The sequence below is a fragment of the Globicephala melas genome, chromosome 12, assembly GCF_963455315.2.
Source record: "Globicephala melas chromosome 12, mGloMel1.2, whole genome shotgun sequence".
Lineage (NCBI taxonomy): Eukaryota > Metazoa > Chordata > Mammalia > Artiodactyla > Delphinidae > Globicephala > Globicephala melas.
In genome coordinates, this window is record NC_083325.1 from 31,572,938 (window position 1) to 31,589,890 (window position 16,953).

The following is a 16,953-nucleotide window of genomic DNA, read 5'->3' on the forward strand; positions in this document are numbered from 1 at the left end:
CCTGGCACAGAGTAGGTGCACAACAAATACTCAATTGAACTGGATCTAATTCCAAGTGTGTGTTGGGAGTGTTTTGAGATTTCTAAATCGAGTTGTCCATATCCTCACTTATTTCGTAAAACTCAGTCCTAAACCACTAGTTAACAGACGAATAACATGCTCTCAAGCAGAAACTGAATTCTTCAAATAGAATGAATGTTCTCTCAACGTCCAAGATTACAGAGATGAAAACCCGGCTCTTACCAAATATGTTGTATTAGTCACGAGGTACAGATTCCTGAAAACAACACAATAGAAAATCCCCTTTCGTCTTGTCTCTGAGATTCTACTTGGCTCCTTCCTGTCTGCACATGTATGCACGCCACTGCATGTTCCACATTAGAAAATAATTAGAAGCAAACAGCTGTTAGTCAAGCAAGCCACATTTTGCCTACATTTTTCCAGAGTTCAACCCATTGCCCTGGGGGGAGGGGTGGCTTATCTAAAGAATCTCACCACGTTAAACACGTCAAACCGAAATGGAAATGCACCGCGATTAGTCTGAGCGTGAGGTAGGTCTGCGGAGCAGAGACCACTATTAAGAAAGTTTCCCTCCACTGTTTAAAATGGTTATTTCTTTTGACTTCATGGCAGAAAGTCTGCTCTAAAATTAGCAAATATCTCAGCAAATGATGAGTGTTATTTTTGTTGTCACTGGAAGAAGGGTAAAGCTGTGTGTGTGTGTGTGTGTGTGTGTGTGTGTGTGTGTATGTATGGGGTGGTGATGAGAGCTGGTTCTTATATTGAATCTTTCGCTGAGTCCTTGGACTTGGCATAGTTCTGTCTGCAGCACAGAACTAGAGGCCGTAGACCTGAGATGGAGCCTTGGGTTCCAGACCTGGGCAGAGCAAGGACTCTACCATCTCAGTTTTCCATGGCAGGAAACGAGGGAATGGGGACAGATTATGTCAGTCTTTTTAGCTACGATTTCCTAGTGCTCTCTGATAACTGGCTTAGTGTAGATGCTTATGGGCAAGACCACAGAGCAAGGGTGTTGGATGAATCACATGAATTCAAAGATACCTGCACCCAAGAGGAAGAGAAAAGAGGACTTTAGGAAGTATTAACTGCCTCCTATGACTTAAATTTTTCAATAAGTCAAAGAGGGTTTTAGTTGAGCTCTGGAGCTGTGAGGGGCGGGGTGGGGGGAAGAGAGATGCTGGAGAAATAAGGCATTTTGCTCACAGCCAGGAAGAGTGAGTATCAGATCTATGGCCAACACAGTCCACTAGCGTGTCCTGATACACCAGCACCTGGCTTGAATAAAGGGAGATGGGCTTATGTTATGGCAAGAGGAACAGAGATTAGGCATTAAGGAGAATCCTGCCATTGTTGTTAGACTGTGGAATTTCCTACCAGTGAAGTTACCAGATGTTACTGTAATTTATAATGATCCTCTGGGGTTACTGCCCAAGTCACTTTCTCCTAGCCCACTCTCATTCAACCACTTTGCCATGGTGACTTAAAAAAGCCCAGCTCCCATTCCTGGGCGTATATCCAGAAAAGACAAAAACATAACATGCACCCCAATGTTCATAGCAGCACTATTTACAATAGCCAAGACATGGAAGCAACCTAAATGTCCATCAACAGATGAATGGATAAAGAAGATGTGGTATATATATACAATGGAATATTACTCAGCTGTAAAAAAGAATGAAATAATAGCATTTGCAGCAACATGGATGGACTTAGAGATGTCATACTAAGTGAAGTCAGACAGAGAAAGACAAATGCCATATGCTATCACTTATATGTTGAATCTAAAAAAATTATACAAATGAGCTTATTTATAAAACAGAAACAGACTCACAGACGTAGAAAACAAACTTATGGTTACCAAAAGGGAAAGGAGGCAGGGAGGGATAAATTAGGAGTTTTAGATTAACAGATACAAACTACTATATATAAAATAGATAACCAACAAGGACCTACTGTATAGCACAGGGAACTACACTCAATATTTTGTAACAACCTATAATGGAAAAGAATCTGAAAAAGAGTATATATATATACATGAAACTGAATCACTGTGCTGTACACCTGAAAACTAATAAAACATTGTAAATCAACTCTACTTCCATTAAAAAAAGCCCAGCTCTCACCTTGATATTGTGGAAGTTGAGGAAGTACACACTTATACTTTCAAGTCCATGCTTTTAGAAATTTGTTTCTTTGTGATAAGCTGGATTTTGGTTTGATATTTTATCATACCAAAAGATTCTGATTCTTCCTATGTAAGTGTTTTAGGAGGAGTGAGGATGGGTTTTTGAGTAGAAAGAGGCACACCTTGATCGGAGAATACCACTTCCGGGGGGACGAGGGCCTGCGCATGTTGTTGTTGAGATTTCGGGGTTCTGGGAATTCGTACTCCTGCTCTGGCATCTTGACTCTTGCATTCTTTGCCTTCTCCAACTTAGCACCTTCTTCTGTGGAGCCCTTTTCTCCCCAACGAACCTAAAATAAATAACATACAAAAAAAGCAAAAGGACGGAATAAAATCTGACGGCTCTGGAGAACGAGAATCACAAATAACTGTATGATGTGCTACCCAGTCCTCATTTCCTTTGGGTTTTGAGGGTCAGGGAAGAGCGGTGGTATGGAAAAAGGGAAAGGGGGAGGGCTAAAGGAGCAGAGAAGGGCAGCGAGGGGCATGGATATTTGGGGGAGGAACTGTCCAGGCTGTGGGGACAGTACGTGCAAAGGCATTGTGGGCCCAGGCGAGAACTTGGGATTTTATTCCAGTGAGAGAAGAAACCACTGCGGGTGGGGTTGAGCCAATGCGCCAATCGCTCTGACTCACGGTGGGCAAGATACAGGAGTGCACGGGTAAAAGGCTGTACCCGCCATCTCTCCATCTGATGCCTCCCAGTCCACATCCTCATTAGACCTCAGGTGTGAGTTTTCACCAATTTGCTTTGGTTTTCCGTCCCTGAGTAGTCAGCACATAGATATGAGTACATGAAGCTGTCCTCTTACCTCCATCCTTTTAATGCCTCCAACTCCTCGCCCACCATAATAAGAGGCATCTACCGTAGGCCACTTTTTCTTAGGCAGACCATCGTCATCTTCCTCCTGCAGAGAGATTGTGACACATGAAGGAAGCAAAGCACCATTGCTGTATGTATGTGTCCACTGTCGCAGAGCGGATAGGGGTAGACTGCCTGGGTTAAATCCCAGTGCTACCGCTTCCTGGGGCCCTGGGAAATCACTTAACCTACCTAAGCTTATTTTTCTTACCTGTAAAGTGGGAATAAAGAGCAGCACGACGTGGTTAGACTGTGGTATATTCTTGGGACCTGTTCTCTTCTGCATCTCTACTCCTTGATAGGGTATCTCATCTAATCCCATCTACATGTTAATGACCTGTCAATTTACATCTTCATCCCTGACTACTCTGAACTCCGTTGACACGGACATCTCCTCCTGGGGGACTAATCAACATCTCAACCATACCGCATCCCAGACATAGACAATGGACTTCAGGACACGGGGAGTGGGGAGGGGAAGCTGGGACAAAGTGAGAGAGTAGCACTGACATATACACACTACTAAACGTGAAACACTGTATATATGTGCCACATCTTCTTTATCCATTCATCCGATGATGGACACTTATGTTGTGGCACATATATACAATGGAATATTACTCAGCCATAAAAAGAAACGAAATTGAGCTATTTGTAAAGAGGTGGATAGACCTAGAGTCTGTCATACAGAGTGAAGTAAGTCAGAAAGAGAAAGACAAATACCGTATGCTAACACATATATAATGGAATTTAAGAAAAAAAAAAAGGTCATGAAGAACCTAGGGGTAAGATGGGAATAAAGACACAGACCTACTAGAGAATGGACTTGAGGATATGGGGAGGGGGAAGGGTAAGCTGTGACAAAGCGAGAGAGAGGCATGGACATATATACACTACCAAACGTAAAATAGATAGCTAGTGGGAAGCAGCCGCATAGCACAGGGAGATCAGCTCGGTGCTTTGTGACCGCCTGGAGGGGTGGGATAGGGAGGGTGGGAGGGAGACGCAAGAGGGAGGAGATATGCGGATATATGTATACGTACAGTTGATTCACTATGTTATACAGCAGAAACTAACACACCATTGTAAAGCAATTCTACTCCACTAAAGAGGTTAAAACAAAACAAAGCAATACCGAGTCAAAAAGAAGTCCTGATTTCCCCACTTCAGACCTGCTCCTCCCACAGTCTTCCCCCCTGCCTAGGAGTCACTCTTGAATTCTCTCTCCCCCACTGCCCCTCTCCCACCCCATCTCAATTTCCCAGCGAGCTCTGTTGACCCTACTTCTAAAAGATTCCAAATGTGTGACTTCTCCAACTGTACCCCCATCACCACCTCCACCACCTTGGTCTCAAGGCCCCATAAGCTTTCTCCTAGATACTGAGGTAGTCTCCTAACTGACCTTCCTGCTGCCCTCTTACCTACGATCCATGCTCCACAAAGCAGCAGAATAAATTCCAAACCCCGACTCTGCCCTGCGAGCTCTGGCCTTTGCTCACCTCTCCAGCCTTCTTCCTTACCACGCTCCCCTTCTCTCTGGCCCTCAAACATTCTGCGTGCATCCCTGTCTCGGGGACTGTGCACAGTCCCTTGTCCAGGAATGGCTTTTCCCCTGGTCTTTTCATGGTTGCATCCTTCTTATCACTCCACAGAGAGGCCTTCCCTGGACATCCTTCTCAAGTAGTCCCACTCTCTTCGTCCCATCAATCTGTTTTATTTTTATTTTTAGCTCTTACCATGGCTTGCTATTTATTTATTGTCTGTCTCTGCACACCGGGATGTAAGTTCCAAGGAAACTTCTGGTTATTTGTCGTATTTACTATTCTCTTCTCAGCTTTTAGAACAGCATCTAGTACGTGGTAGATGCCCAAGAATCATCTGCTGAATTTACAAATAAACTAAATGAGATGATTCAAATAAAGCAGTAAACTCAGTGCCTGCAACTTAGCTCAGAGACAGGAAGCTAGCACTGATTATATTTTTCAAAATGAAGGAGCTTGTAAGTTTATGGATGGAAAAGGGAAGGATAGTCAGCAGAACTGTTCCTCATCTTGGCACAGTGATTATTCCTGTCGTGGGGAGAAAAACTCACCATCTACGGTCCTGGATGGGCTATAAGGTGGTGTGTAATTTCCCTCCTGGGTAGGGAAAGGAAGCTAAAAAAGGGGTCAGCAAAGCAGCAGGATGAGCTCAGAACAAGCGGGCCTCCTACAGACTTGTGTTGGAGGCATCTGTGGAGGCAGTAGAGTCCCATGTGGGGCCGTCACTGTATGGAAAGGGGCATCCCATGCATGGGGCAGGGTATAAAGCACGGGTCGGCAGAAGAGAGATCAGAGCCAGAGGTGACAAAGCAAAACAGTAACACGTAACACATTAAGACTCCCAGGGTGACCTGCTGTGCTTGCAATAGGCAGGCTTCTTTTTAAAAATTCAAAAAAAGCATGAATACATAGTGATCACCGCTGACCAGAGGACCTGCAACATTCTGGCAGGTGAGCAGAATGGGTCAGTCTCTCTCTGTGTCTCTCTCTCTCTCTTCAACGTATATGTCCTTCTTGGACGTGGGACTGTGTGCCCTGAAGGCACAGTGGATTCTGTTGACCTTTATATTTTAAATCTTGCACAGAGCCTGGTGTACAGTAGGTGCTCAATATTTGCAAGTATTGAATTCACGATAACCACAGCTGGATTTATGTACCCTTGACCGTGTATGTGCCGGTCACTCTTCTGGGCACTTGACGTGTATCAATATTAAACCAGTTAGGTCATCTTTAATCTTTCAAACCTACATGTTGTCAGATAAATTTAATGGGTAAGACAAAGCTCTTAAGATGTATTTGGATCCCTTACAATAGAGATCTGATAATTAAGGGACCTGGGAAGAAGAGGCCCAACAGACAAGAAATTGTCTCAAAGGTTTTATCCCGTTTTCGTATTTCTAATAAAATTTGGTTTCCAGAGATGAAAAATAAATAAAATAAACCAGTTAGCTCACAAATAGCCACTGAGGTAGTTGGTGCTATTACACCCATTTTACAGAGAAGGAATAGAGAGGTTAAGTGACTGAGTCACCAGCTGGAATGCGGTGGAGATGGATTTGAGCCCAGGCAGCTATACACTCTTGTTTGATTGTTTCTCAGTGTTGACAAAATTCAAGGTTTTGCCCTTTTTTGTTTTGCTTTTCCAACCATTTGATGCTTTCAAATAAATGCTAGTTTTCTGCTTCTCAACCCTTGTAGCTGCTAATTTTGAACACTTCTGACTATAAAACATGGCAAAATAATAAATAAAAACAAGCAAAAGCAAAAAAAAAAAAAAAAAAAAAGACCCAAGCAGGGAAATACTATAGCTCACAGTACTTTACCTTATGATATAATTTCAGAAAGCTTCTGATGATGATGTCAACCAGGAACTTTATATGGTTAAACTTTACCACCAGAGTGTGTCTGTGTGTCATACATGAAACATGGCTTCAAAAAGCCTGGGCATGCCTGGTCTAGTGCCTTGTTCAAAGGACTTAACTGAAATTAAGTCACCCTAAACTGAACATACCACCAAGAATGTAAGAAACTCCAAGGATACAGCTGCTCTTATTCATTAGGGGGCTGAAAAGGTCTTATGAGTCTCCTAATTTCTTAAATGACAGGAGCACAAACATTACAGACCATCTAATTGAGCGTTTTCATTGCACAGAAGAGGATAGTCAGATCCAGAAAAACGAAGAGAAGTTCCGATCTGGCTTGCTGATGCCTCGTCCGGGATTCCCCCTATATTTGCACACGGAGCGCCCTCCCGCTCATCTCTTCCCGCCCCAGGGGCTCTACTTCTCCGCGGTGCCTGGGTACCCAGGCTGGGCCGGCTTTCTGCGCATGTGCAGGGCCCACATCCCACACGGGAAATGCCGAGACTGCAGACCGCTCCACGCGTTCCTGATACACCAAGCCTGCCTTTAATCCCCTGACCCGAGCTTGCCTGCCAAACTCAAACAACAACAGCAAAAGACAACACAGAGGCCCAGGGTTTGACCAAAGGGAGAGTCAGAATTTCCCTGCAGTTACCATGGCTCTGTTTACACATTCTAGAGACGGGAGGGTTTTGCAATCTTCAGAAGAGAAGGGAATCTTTGATGTGTTTTTTTCATTTGGCCAAAAATTGATGGAGTAAAATCATAGTCCCCAGCAATTCCACTAACAGAATTGGCAGCACCTGAGGTGAATTTCTACCTCTAATCAAGTATAAGGGCTTTGGCGGAAGTCCCCCTCAAACTGCCCTTTAAGGATGTCGCAGGGAGGGGAAAAACCACCAGTATGATAAATGGAGGACAGACTGGATGAGCTGAATTGCTTTGTGTTAGCAAAGCCGTAGGAATCAGGGGTTTGTGGGCGGTCAGCAGAAGAGTGGAACTGAGCTCCAGAAAACTACCAGCCCCTGCCCTGCCCCCCCCCACCCCCCGAGACGGCCAGGAGAACCGTCCAAGAGTGGAATGAAGGGGCTTTTTAACAGTCTGTCGGAAGTTGTTAATTGGCTGCACTGTGCTGTAACCCACTCATACTTTTAAACCTTCAGTAACGCTCCCTATGCAGACGGCTTTGTGCCCGTGGTGCCTTTGGGGGATGGAGGGATCTGGTTTGTTAGATGGTATCTGTCTCCTTCTGAGAGGAGATAACACAGAAGAAGCCAGAAGTGGAGTCAGTGGTGCCTGGAGAAACCTCAGAGATTAGGGAGGGATGCTGGTTTCCCATCAGGGGAAGTTGTGTTTAAATTTTAAAGGATGTGGTGGCCCCAGACATCCAGTTGTCTGATGTTTGGGTAACACAAGTGGCAGCACGTGACCCAGACAGTGAGGCCCATTCTGACCTGCTTGTCCTCAGGCAGACCTGCTCTAGGAGGAAAAAAGCTATAAAATATGAAGTCTGATGCACACGTTTGGTTGGCCCGTAACTGGATTAGTCCTGTGCTGCTGTCACACACTGAAACTTTCCATCTTTCTAATCATGCCAGGCTTTTGTATAGCCCCATGCTTCAACATTCACAGCTCCATGTGCTCGGGACAAACTTCTCCCACTTCTTCTGCCTGCCTTTTAAGCTATTGCTCGAATTTAACCTATTCTGTGAAGAACTCCCTGATTCCCCAGAGGATTCAATGCTCCCTTCTTGTATGTGCCATGGTTCCTTGTATTGACCTTCACTCACTCAACAGATATTTAACAGTTAGTTAGTTATTAAGCAAACCAGCAAGGAGAAGGGGTGAGATCACTGATCCTGGGGTTGCCTCACTCCTCCTTATAGGCCATGATGTGAATAGCGCCCCCTGGAGCTGTGATGTGGTGGCCCTCTGAGACTCAGTCTACAAGTTCTTTAACATTCCTGCTTCTCTGACATCCATTTGGCAGGAGAGACAGATGGCTAGTTTGACCCAAATAGGCTCTCAATCTCCAATTCACTATGGGTACCAGTGGGAACTACCTATGGAAAGGAGAACATAACTGAAACGGAATGGAGCCCAAGGAAACAGTTTTAAATCAGACTTTGAATTCATTAAAAAGGTCACTGAACTGTAACACATCTTAAACCCTTAGGATAAACCCTGTGTAGCCCCAAACAATGTATTTGTCCGTTCCTTCCTTCACTCGCTCAAGCAGCTGTAGTTGTGCCCCACTGCACAGTGTTCTAGTTTGAGAAAAACAGAGAGAATGCAGCTGTCAACAAGATCGTTTACATTTACAGAGGGGTAAGTTTTGTGAGGGTGACGACATGAAACAAAGGATTAAGGCTACAGAAACTCCCAGGCCCAAGAGGCTCTGGAGGGGAGGGCAGACCTCAAGTAGATCTGGCTGTACTGTCTCATCTGAAGTCTTTGGGGATAAGCCAGAGAGGTCACCTTCACTGTCAGTCAGCCTTGGAGATGAATTCCTAGGAGTGAATTGGCGAATCTGAAAAATTCATCAACACTTCTGTTTGTAAATACCAGAAAATTCCAACTGACTTAACTATATGTTTTGGTACCATCATATCTGTTCACACACACACAGTGATTAACACAGTGACTGTCTTGTGTTCTTCAATAAAGAATTGTGTGTATATTTTTTAAAGCAATGTTCCACTTTATTTATTTCATTTTATTTTTTAAATACTTATCCTTACTATGTGTACCTATATGGTGTTTTACATTTTATCTATTTCATTTTTTAATTATTTATTTATTTATTTATTTATTTTTGTGGTACGCGGGCCTCTCACTGCTGTGGCCTCTCCCGTTGCGGAGCACAGGCTCCGGACGCGCAGGCTCAGCGGCCATGGCTCACGGGCCCAGCCACTTCGCAGCATGTGGGATCTTCCCGGACCGGGACACGAACCCGTGTCCCCTGCCTCGGCAGGCGGACTCTCAACCACTGCGCCACCAGAGAAGCCCCAGTACTTATTGTTAATTGGATGCCCACCCAGTGTCATTTCCTTCAGTACACATCCCTCTCTCTCTCAAACGGTCAGAAAATCCATGGAAGGTGAGGACATTTAGAACTAAATCAGCAGATGAAGTACTGCATTATTGATTCTCCCATAAACTGCCAATTGTTTGGAATAACTAGAGACTTAGTGAGGAATCCTCACTCTGTTGCCAATTAGAGAAGACCCTTAACCCAGGAAATGCCCTTCTTGGTTGTGAAAATTGAGCTTCCTTGTTTTTGGGGAGAGCTTGAAATTTCAAGTAATTTTTCCTTGTCCTGTCTTTATATACAGAAACATTACTGTTGGTTGCACGAAATCTCAAAAAGTCATGCCTTTTCATATTACGCATTTTGATATTCCCTAATAAAGAGGAGACCACTGAGAGCTCATTATTAAGTTGTGTCCATTGTCTAAGTTTATTCATGTTTTAGTAGATTCACCTCCCTTAGGATATGATGCTTACAGAGCTGATGAAAGTTTGGATAATTGATGCTTGTTCATATACATGGCAGAGATGATTTAACCTCATTTGGCTAATGATTGAATGTTAGATACTGTATTAAGCTCTTTGGGGAATATGTCAAAGATTAATTAGATATAGATCCTGACCTTCAAGTATAGCTAATGCTCTTAAACTTTGATGCAGAAGGAAAAGTTTAATAAATAAATACCCTGGGAATGTGCAGAAGGTAGAAATTAGCTCTGGTGGAAGGAATTACAGCCTAGGAGCTGTGCTGGAAAGGCTGGTGGGATTTGAACACACAGGGAGGTGCAGTGGAGAAGGTTGTCTAGATTCAGGCTATGATTTTTAGGGCCTTGTATAAAATACTTTTATGGGCTGAGTTATGTCATCGTTTCTGTGGGATTTCTTTATTTTTTATTTTTTTCTGCCAAAACACATTAGGAAGGAGATTAAGCCTGCTTAATTCACAGGGCCAAGGACCAATCAGGGCCAGCACACATGCAGCCCGCCCCGGCCAGCCCGGAAGCTCCTGTAGGTCTAACAGAACCTTGTAGGTCTCCAGTGTCCCCAGGTTGTCCTCCTGTTTCAGAAATCAGGTCTGCCTTCTTGAGGTGAAAGCGTGACTTCCATAAGAATAGTGGATGAAACTGGAAAAATTCAACTACCTCTTTTCTCTTGCTTTTAGCTATTCTTTCTTGGTGGTTTTCTGGCTTGGGCTTTTTTTTTTTCCTCCAAAATTGTATCGTTGGCTATCAGACTTCATTCTACAAATACTTATTGAGCTTGTTTTGTGTGTGGAGTCCTAGGCTAGATGCTGGGGCCTGGGGTCAACCACACCCCACAGTCTTGGACCTAAGTCTCCTGGCATATTTTGGCCATGGTGGCTGCCACATCACATCACCTTCCAAAGGCAAATGCAGAGCCAGCAACAGAAAAGGGCAATAACTCCGCTAATTGAACATAATGAGTGAAGGGAACATTCTTCACCTCAGGGCAAACAGAGCAACCTCAGCGAGAGCTTCTCGCCCTATTTTTCTCTGGGAGTATAAGACACAGCTGCACACAACAGAACCACAGCCAAGCTGGAACCCGGGGAACTAGCCACGGTGCTTTCTCTTGAAGGATTAAGAAAAGGCTTTTGTGGATGTCAGGAGAGTCTTTTTCCCTCCCTCCTCTGTGCACAGAAATGTAATTTCCTCCTCTGATTTCTGGGCAGAAAGTTAGCATTCCAACAAGATGCGCTTTAATTGATTGCAGTTATTAAATCCCTTAGCTTACAAGCTTAGAATTCAGGATATAAGAGCCACATGGAATTTTAAATGTAATCCTTATTATTATTTTTTTTTTCTGTATGTAGGCAACTTGACAAAGGCATTGGGAAGACGAGTGGTGAGGGGGTGTTGCTCGCTTTGCAACAACAGACCTTACGGATTAAGGACAATGAACTTGAAACCTCACCAGTATATCTTCTGGTCCCACTAAGTTTGCAGACCTGGACTCTGGCTTCTAAATTGGTTAGTGTTGCATTGAGGGAGGCCAGCTAACCCAGGAGTAATCGGAGGATCAGGAAAAGCACTGGGCAGGCACTGCTGCCCAGGGATTCTCCTTCTCACCATTAGCCTTTAACGCCTCCAGGCCACACATGCACCAGACCTGCTTGTTGGACAACTGACAGTGGCATTTAAGTCACTTTTCTTCCTTTAAATGATGAGGGTCTAATGTCCTGTGCAAGGCTGGCATACTAGCATATCCCCCTCCACTGTATTTTCTTTACTGCCTGGCAAACTTCAGCACCATCTGTTTCTAGAACCGCTGATTGTTTGGACGATGTGGCAAATTCACTCTGATCTACGCATATAAAGCATAAGTCTCTGCAGGGAGAAGAGATCCATCAGGTGTCTGTATTACAGGAAAAGTCAGTACCTTGGGGCTCCAAATAATTGTACGTATAAAACTACTTATGTTTGCATTTCAAATTTTTCTTGCAAGGAGAAAACCTTCCAAAAACCATTCTGCCTCGGGCTGCCAGTTCACTTCAGTTCCTGTTCATCCTTGGTTAGGAAAGAGCCAGAGACCTACCTCCCTCTTTGCTGCTTTGCACTCAGTGGGAGTCTGGGCTTGACTTAGCTCTGCTTTGCAGAGGCCTGAGTCTCGGGCTGCCCAGTCAGCTCTCTGCCCCACTCCACCATCCTGTCCACCTAGTCACTCACCTCACTTTCCTCAGCAGGGGGTGGAGGGAGCTCCTTGATAATCTGAAAAGAAAAAAAAAAGAACAAGTCAGTAGAAATCTCCAGCCACCTGCTTTCCAAGAGCCCTTGCTCTCAAGAGGTACCTGGTGGTGCGGCCATAATTACCATAGTAATGAGCCCAAGCAAGGCAGGTGTCTTTCTGGGCAGAATAGCTCAGTTAGTTAGAGCATGACCCAGGCAGAGAGTTCCACACTCAATTGTGTCTGCTGTATTTTTTTGTTTTGTTTTGTTTTTTGCGGTACGCGGGCCTCTCACTGCTGTGGCCTCTCCCGTTGCGGAGCACAGGCTCCGGACGCGCAGGCTCAGCGGCCATGGCTCACGGGCCCAGCCGCTCCGCGGCACGTGGGATCTTCTCGGACCGGGGCACGAACCCGTGTCCCCTGCCTCGGCAGGCGGACTCTCAACCACTGTGCCACCAGGGAAGCCCCTCTGCTGTAGTTTTGTATAGAGAAAAAAACGTTCCACGGGTAAAAGTTTCATCTTTTACCCCAGGGAGCTATCCTGCAAATTTATTCACTCATTTCTTCATCTGGTCATTCCTGCATCAAATCATTCACCCACCCGCCCAAACAGCTGCACATTTAACAAAGAATGGTCCAGAACAGAAGTTAAGATAGTGCTACAGAGATAAGTCAGGTATGGACCACACTCAAACTGTTGGCAATCCCATTAACTGTCACTGGCCCCAGGTGGTACCCATGGAGGGAGGATGTGACGGTCAGGCTGACGGATTCCCAACAAAGGGCAGCAAAGAAGGGGTAACTGGGGATTCCTTTCAGGGCCCTGAAATTTAAGAGGCACAAAGATTTACATAACAATATTCTAAGACTGGACTCTGCAAATACCCCATCATCAGGGTTAAAGAGAGACCTGTGGTCACTCTGGGAAGGCAAGCAATTGTGAGCCCCTTCTAGCCAATGAGAGGATGGGTGACATACGGAGAAGCATGGTGGTGGTAAGTAGCCTGTCCTCACTTTTGTCTCCACCTTGCACACCCCATTCATAAAAGGGAAGCTCTTGTACCCTTGCAGTTAATTTGATTTAGAGCCTTTTACAAGGTAATTTGGCCATTATCCACTCTGACTGCACCATGTCTCCCTCCTCTCATACCCCAAGCTTATTATCAGAATGTTGGGTCCCCTACCTGCAGTCTTTTTCCTTAGAAAATTCTGGTAAATACAAAAGTCATTAAATATCTTTTGATGTCTTAGCGTCAGGGCTGACCTGGACCACTTTATGGATGGATGCTTGAGCACTGTCCATGGGACCAGTTCCTTAATGTAGTGGGAGAGCTCTCCCGGCTGCAGGGCAGGCCGCCTACTAGGCAGCTCTTCCTCACTTCTGCCCCCTACTAAGTACATATCACCTTTGATTTGATGATTATTCTGGGACCTCATTTGGGCTCTGATCCCCACTGCTGTCACCCATGCCAACACTATCTGTAATGTCATCTCTGTATGTTGAGACAGGCTACTGACTTGAGGCTCTACTAACGTCAGCCAGGGGACTGAGCCTCCAGTCACCTAAAAGGATAGGACTCAATTAAATAAGAGGCAGAGGCTATCATTTCAATCTATTTATTAATTTTATCTTTTGGCTGCACCGTGCATCATGTAGGGTCTCAGTTCCCCGGCCAGGGATCGAACTCGCAACCCCTGCACTAGAAGCGCAGAGTCTTAACCCCTGGACCGCCAGGGAAGCCCCGAGGCTATCATTTCAAACTCTCATTTCATCTGCCTCCACTTCCTGGCCATCGTGGGAAACCTGCTGAAGGTCTTTGGAAAGCATGAAGCCATGATTTCGCTCACCCACTCAACACTGGCTCCAAATTCCTTAAAAACAGTCTCTGAGGAGGGTCATTACTGCCCAGTGCTGATTTCCCATCATCCCAGAGGCAATGATGATTTTCAAACAGGAAATGCCTGGAGACTGGAGGGAGGGGTGAGGAGCTGGGGACAGCGATCTGGAATGCATCTCTTCTCTCAGGGCGGGATTAAGGAAGGGAGCGAGACGAGAGCAGGATACTTAGGAACACAGACAGATGTTGACAAGATTGCTGTAGTCAGTGTATTTGCTAAGTACCCTGGGTGTACAGAGACTTGGTGCAGAGCAGCTGGGGTTTTGTCTTCACAGTGCAACCGGCTTGCCCCCTTGCTGCATGGAAGCACTGTGTAGTTGTCAAATGTGAACCCCAGACCTGCCTTTTTTTGACTGTGACGATCCGCCAAGTCCCTGAACCTCCTTGAGCTCCACTTCATCTGCTAAATGGGAGCAATAACACTAACCTTGCAGGCACTGAGTCACGATGAGCAATAATGTTTGCAAAACATCTGGAACAGAGCGGGTGCTCAATAGATGGTGAATACTATTATTATTCCCCTTTCCCTTTCTTGTCGTCACTGTCTTTTGCTTTTATTAAATCTTTAACAAAGGTTTCACTTAACTTGCCCTCCCTCCACATATACCAAATGAAAATTCAGTATATACTATGTATGGTGGTTTCCAGATGGTGTAGCCTAGAAGCCAGAGCTTCATAAAAAGGGTGAGACAGGAGGCTGGCGCTCAGATGGTGGCCAGAGGGCCTGACAGTGGCCAGGGTCTTCAGGGGGGGTCAGTAGGAGTCTGCTTCACCACATACGTGTAAGCACATGACACCAGCCAGGAAGTGCTGACATCAGCCAGGCAGCCACCACTCAGACCAACCCGTCTGTGGGTTGATGGCCAACGTGTCTTATCGGGTATTTATCGAATTCTGCATCCAACAGTGTCCCAAGGGGAACCCAAAAGACAAAGCAAAACACATGATTTATTAAGTATTAATCAAAGGCGGACTAATTCATCATCTAGATGCCAGGCTGACATACTTGTAAACTGGGCACCTGAGCTTCTGGAAAAATGCCACCATGTTCAGGTAGACGAAATTTAGCCACTTCCAATCTGGCCTTATCGGACGGGTGTCTGGCTCTATTCAGCGGGAATGAGGAAGAAGTCTTCCTATTGCTTCCAGTCCCTGCCCCCTCCTTCCCAGTCTGCTCCTGGGGGCAGGTGCAACTTGCCCAGGGAATGGCAGGAGAGCGTCTCAAAGTGCGATCTGGGCAGGCTGGATGGGCTGTCTGTGAGTGAGACAAACTCTCATGCCAAGACCAGTGCCTGGGCCACCCAATGGAGTGCTCTGAGGACAGGGACAGTCAGCCCTCCCCACTCCCCCCACCGCCCCGCCAGGGCCCGAGCCCAGGTGGCCTGGAGGAGCAATTGGGCAACAACTTGCATTGGTCTTGAGCCTACAGCACCACTGCAGCCTCAGAGGAGAAAATGCAAATTGCCTCAGCCCCCAAAAGGCCTGCATGACGTGCAGGCGTGGCCCCCCGCCTCTCCACTTCACCCCTCTCCACCTCTCTCCCCTTCACTTTCTGCACTTCAGCCTCCTGTCACCTTCCTGTCCCTTCCACACACCCTGCTGCTTTACACTTGTAGCGTCTTCTGCCTAATTGCTTGCTAACCTCCCTGCTTTGTCTGCACACCTGCATGTACCCCAGTTAACACGTATTCATCGGCTAGATCACCTCCCCTGAGAAGTCGCCCAGGACCTCACAGAACAAGCAAGGTCCCCTTTATGGGGTCTCACATAACCCAGTGTTTTCTGTAGCATTTTTAAATGTAATTAAAAGTTAATTGCATAATTCTTGGCTTCCAACTAGTGTGATTAGACGGTCTTTATTGCCAACAAGAATGCAAGCTAGAAGCAACTGAACACTACAAAGCTTAGGTCGGATTTGAGCTACTTCCCTTCTTAGAAGGTTCTGGGAGCTTCCTCTTGGTTGTGGGTGGACTTGTCAGCTCCTTCCTCATTAGGAGGGACAAACAGAAGATGGATAAGGTTGAAGAGACCCTTAATGAAATGTTTAAGAGGAAAATCCCTCAACAAACATATCTGTAAGCATAACATGGCAGAACTGAATGGCAGTACCACGGATAACTCTGGGGACATTTTTTCATATTTCTCCTCCAGAGGCCAACATCACATCTCTACTTACTATCATTTTCAGGTTGGATATTTGGGATGAGTAGAAAGTGACCAGATGCCTTCTTGGGATAGCTGCCCTAGAGTCCCTTCTGCATTAATGGTTGGACTGGTGAAGTGAAAGCGCATAAGAAAAATGAAATGGGATAGAGAGCTTCTGAATTCTATTAGTGTTTCTTTGCTACCTGAGAATGTCTTGAAACTCTGTTGTGAATTGGGAGATGTGCCTCTTCTCCCTTATCAGTGACTTTAACTCTGATTTAGTCCATGTTTGTTTAGGCAGATGTAGAGGTGGCCAGATTTGACAAAATCATCTGTCGTACGGGTCAAGGAAAGAAAGATTGAAAAGACCAGGTGGAATCTCATTAAATTGAAATCTTACTGGCAACTTCTCATTGAGTCGAAACAAATTCAGCTTTTTAGGTACACCTCTTAGTTTGGCTGTTGGAAATGAAATGATAGAAAATGTGGAGATATCGTTAGCATGGGAAGATTACAGTTGAAAGATCACATATGCCCAGGTCCTTTTTGACATCTGGGAACTTTACTGTGTTTTATGTCAAGTTCAACTGTTTAGGTCTCTGTAAATCTCTCTCTTAAAATTTATTTTATAAAATGTTAAGGTGAAATAAAGCACCTGGTGAGTTTATTTTGCTTGTTTTTTTCCCCTCTAGAAGTGTTCAAGATTTGCTCCTAATTTATGTT

The 16,953-nt window shown here is 45.3% G+C and overlaps 1 protein-coding gene across 1 annotated transcript in view; it reads right to left on the reverse strand.

Moving 5' to 3' along the window:
- ANTXR1 (ANTXR cell adhesion molecule 1) overlaps nt 1-16,953 on the reverse strand; it is a 243,865-nt gene that overhangs the window by 67,396 nt on the left and 159,516 nt on the right. The window contains exons 14-16 of the mRNA XM_030877432.2: nt 12,189-12,230; nt 3,019-3,114; nt 2,329-2,496 (exon numbers count right to left, since the gene is read on the reverse strand). Of these exons, the coding sequence (XP_030733292.1) occupies nt 2,329-2,496; nt 3,019-3,114; nt 12,189-12,230 (306 nt within the window). The remainder of the gene's footprint in view (nt 1-2,328; nt 2,497-3,018; nt 3,115-12,188; nt 12,231-16,953) is intronic.